We start from the raw sequence: 3514 nt of genomic DNA on the forward strand, positions 1-3514 counted from the left end.
AGAGAGAGACAACTTTGCTATAATGCTAATAAAGAAAAAAAAAAGTGTAGAGAATATCTCCATAGAGACCTGCAATGGAAAGCACCATAAACAGAAAATGGAGCCCAGAGTGTGGCACATAATCAAACGGCATCCTTCAGTTTGACAGTATGAGATATGGCACCATAGGTGCTTTTAAAAAAAAAAAAAAAAAAAAAAGGCATCATTCCACTTGGCCAATTTCTAATTAGTACCATTTCTAATTCTACAGCCTAAGTTACAATGACATATTAGCGTTTGAAACAATTCCAAAAACAAAAGAACAGCTGTGAAGAGTAACATATAATACAAGTGAGTGTGTCACTGTGCATCTACACAGAAAGCACACAAAAGCTGCAGTGGACCACAAGACATCTCAAATCAGGACAAGAGGAGAGTCATGTGATCAGAGCAGATGATAAGACCACTCTGCTTCAACCAAACCATCTAGATAAGAACTCGGATGCTAGAAAACACCAGAAGTTTCAGTTCATCTGTTTAGTTGGCTTAACTGTCATACATCCTGTTTTGCTCAGTGGCTGATTTGTTATATTTGATGCAGACGAGTGTTTTTAACACAATTTTCCTCCGTAGGACACACAAGACAGATTTCAAATTTGGGTTAGTGTAGGACCACAGTGTATTACTGTTTTCAAGTGAACATCAACCAAATACAGCTTAGGTTAATATATTTGGAACTACTAGTTCTGATGGTTAAAATAAGTAACTGAGTGTATACCTATTGGATATGCTTACCTGGAAAGGGTAGACGCTGTCACTGTGGCTCATATTGTCCTCTACCCAGCCCTTGTGATTGAACCCAGAGCTATTTCTGGGGAACTTCTGAGGGGGAATCTGGAAGACAGAACAATCACACATCAAGTAATGCAAAGTTCTTCTAAGATTTTTCAGAATCTGAGATGAATTGTGACACAGTCTACCTGGTTGTTGGGGAAAGACTTCTTCAGTGGAGAGATGGAGTTAAGGCCAGTCATGCCTCCACCTACCCCCCTCCGGTAATCTCGAACACCCTGTGTGCCTCCCCAGCCACTATAGCTCCAAGAGGTTGATATGGGAGTGGAGGGGCTCTGGTAGCTTCCCCAAGGTGAAGGAGCTTTATTCTGGGCATGAGCGAGGTGGGGCAACTGGGTGAACGGTCCAGTGCGATGGGAGTGTGGAGGGAAGGAGGGTTGGGGTGGATGAGGGCTAGCTGGAGAGCGCCGGTGATGCTGCGGGACCCCCTGACCGTGGGGGTGGTAGTGCTGGGGATGAGGTGTGGGTGGGTGGTGCTGGGACACTGGTCCAATCTGTGGAGAGAAATTACCTCCAGCTCCAAAGCCAGGCCCAGTATGGTGGGAGAAGTTCTGAAACAGCAGGGGAGGCCCATTTGCATTGGAGCCAGCTGGACCTAAAAACCCTCCAACGTCTTCCCCTACCACTGAAGACTGAGTGGACGGGATAGCAGGGGACCAGTTGTTGAAGCTGGTCAGTGAGGATGAGGAGGAGGTGGATTGTGCACAGCTGGTACCCATTCCCAGGCTGTCCTGGTAGTCAAACCCGGTCAGAACTGGGGACTCCATCCGCAGCTTCTCCTTCCCTGCACTGCTCTCTAAGGCACCCTTCTCCAGCGAGCCATCATCAGGCAGAGCACTCTCAAGGTCTCCTAGGCCTCCACCGGCCTCCTGTTGGCCCGGAGACAGGGCCTGAGGCTGGTTCTGGACCTGAGACTTCTCCTGCATGTCCTGGAGGTCCAAGGCCTTGGTCTTGTCTGACTCCAGAATCTCATCTTGCATGTTACTGTGTTGGGCTACAGCAGGGAACAGCCAAGCACTGCCCCCATTGGTGGAGCAGGTGTTGTTTACGAAGGAAGGGGGGCTGGGAGGGTTGGAGGGGTGGTGAGGGTGCTGGGGTTGGAGGTGAGGAGGGATCCTTACAGGGAAAGTAGATTTGTTACCACTGCTGTTCTTCACCAGAACTCCAAACCCGTAGTCCCCCATTTAGGACAGGCAGTAAATCTTCAGTTGACTTTCTCCGTCTCTGTTATTCTAGAACATGGGTTGAGGAGAAGCAAGGAATAGAAGAAACAAAAAAACAAAAACAAAACAAAAAAAGAGGATGACAAAAACATACAGCTGGTACACCCACAGTTGATCTGGCCTCTAAAATAAGCCTCTCTTAACGCAGTGAATGTGCTTGGGCTGCACCCTGCCTGGTCTAGTGGTGCAATCGGTGACATTAAATCGCCAGAGGAGACCTGGATGAAATTTAACACTCGGATAGCAGGCAGAAAACCACGGAAAACACCCGGCCTTACCAGCCTGAGCTGTTGAAGCTGACGTCTCCAAAGGTCGTTACGCAGCAAGCAGCAAGCTAACAGCTGCTCCGCCACCTTCCATGCGCCCCATTACTCTCGTAGATCTCAGCAGTCAATATTAAAGTACGCTTGTGCATTACAGCGTTTCTACGACCGTTCGCGAAGTGAGATGGCCTCCAGCATAGACACCTACCGAATAATCTTCCCTTTTCAGCAGTGACCTCCTCGTACGCAACCACTTAAATACAGGAAAATACTGATGACGTCTCCCGTCTGATCTGAATTTAGGGTAGTTCCCTTCACCAAGTAGCTAGGCTAGGATAATAGTCGACAACAGCAGAGGCGTTGTAGCACATTTGCAAACCAGCTGGGAAGCAATAAGCGCATTTAAGGGCTACAGCGTCACGTCAGGTCGCTTTATCGTACACGACACTGTTAAGATCGACAGCACGGCGGAATTTTCCAAGACATGACAAGTTGGAAATGGTGTATGGCTCTTTAAACGACCTCGTCTGTTTCGTGTCCTGTATGTTCAATGTCACACAACCTACGAATCATTGTCATCATTTTACATGTTGAAATAACGTGATGCAACCTCGACTGCTGTTCTAGCGTATCAACAAACGTGTATTTGGTTATATGTCGTGCATAGCTACCTTCACTTCGGCGTCATGACCTTATCGTTTTAATGTTTCCATATTCTAGCGTTTTTCCTTTTTCTGCATTTCCGAGGTAGCCGGTATAAATGGTCTCCTCTCTCTTCTATATGACAGCTGGGCCAGTCGGGAGACACTTCCGCCTACAAGCCCCGCCCCGGCATCAACCAGTAGCCACTTGGTGTCAGGGTTTCCCTCAAAAACCACCCCCACTGTCCCTCGGTTCTAATATTTAATTGGATAGTTTCTTTTAGGTCACGCCTATAGCACGCTCCTCAATGAATGCCACATGTACCCTAGTCATTCTCCTGCCTAATAAGGACCCTTAAATTCAATGGGAGGAGTTGTTACAAGCAAAATACCTTAATAATAAAAGGGAATTTCTATCTAAACCTTCAACCTAACTAAATACCGATTTGTTTCATACAAGAGGGCTGTAAGGCAGCTGTAAGGCAACTGTAGGCACGCAGTTAAAATCCAAGGTCAGGTATTTGCAACCAGTTCTAACACCTGAACACATGTAGAT

The 3514-nt window shown here is 47.1% G+C and overlaps 1 protein-coding gene across 1 annotated transcript in view; it reads right to left on the bottom strand.

The window, feature by feature from the left end:
- Positions 1-3097, bottom strand: part of LOC109956779 (cytoplasmic polyadenylation element-binding protein 4-like) — an 11273-nt gene extending 8176 nt beyond the window's left edge. Inside the window, exons 1-4 of the mRNA XM_020594127.1 lie at positions 2989-3097; positions 960-2063; positions 775-873; positions 1-25 (exon numbers count right to left, since the gene is read on the bottom strand). The exon at positions 1-25 is cut by the window's left edge and continues 87 nt beyond it. Coding sequence (XP_020449783.1) covers positions 1-25; positions 775-873; positions 960-2015 — 1180 coding nt within the window. The 5' untranslated portion in view covers positions 2016-2063; positions 2989-3097. The remainder of the gene's footprint in view (positions 26-774; positions 874-959; positions 2064-2988) is intronic.
- Positions 3098-3514: the final 417 nt, after the last annotated feature.

The sequence above is a fragment of the Monopterus albus genome, unplaced genomic scaffold, assembly GCF_001952655.1.
Source record: "Monopterus albus unplaced genomic scaffold, M_albus_1.0 scaffold2.1, whole genome shotgun sequence".
NCBI lineage: Eukaryota > Metazoa > Chordata > Actinopteri > Synbranchiformes > Synbranchidae > Monopterus > Monopterus albus.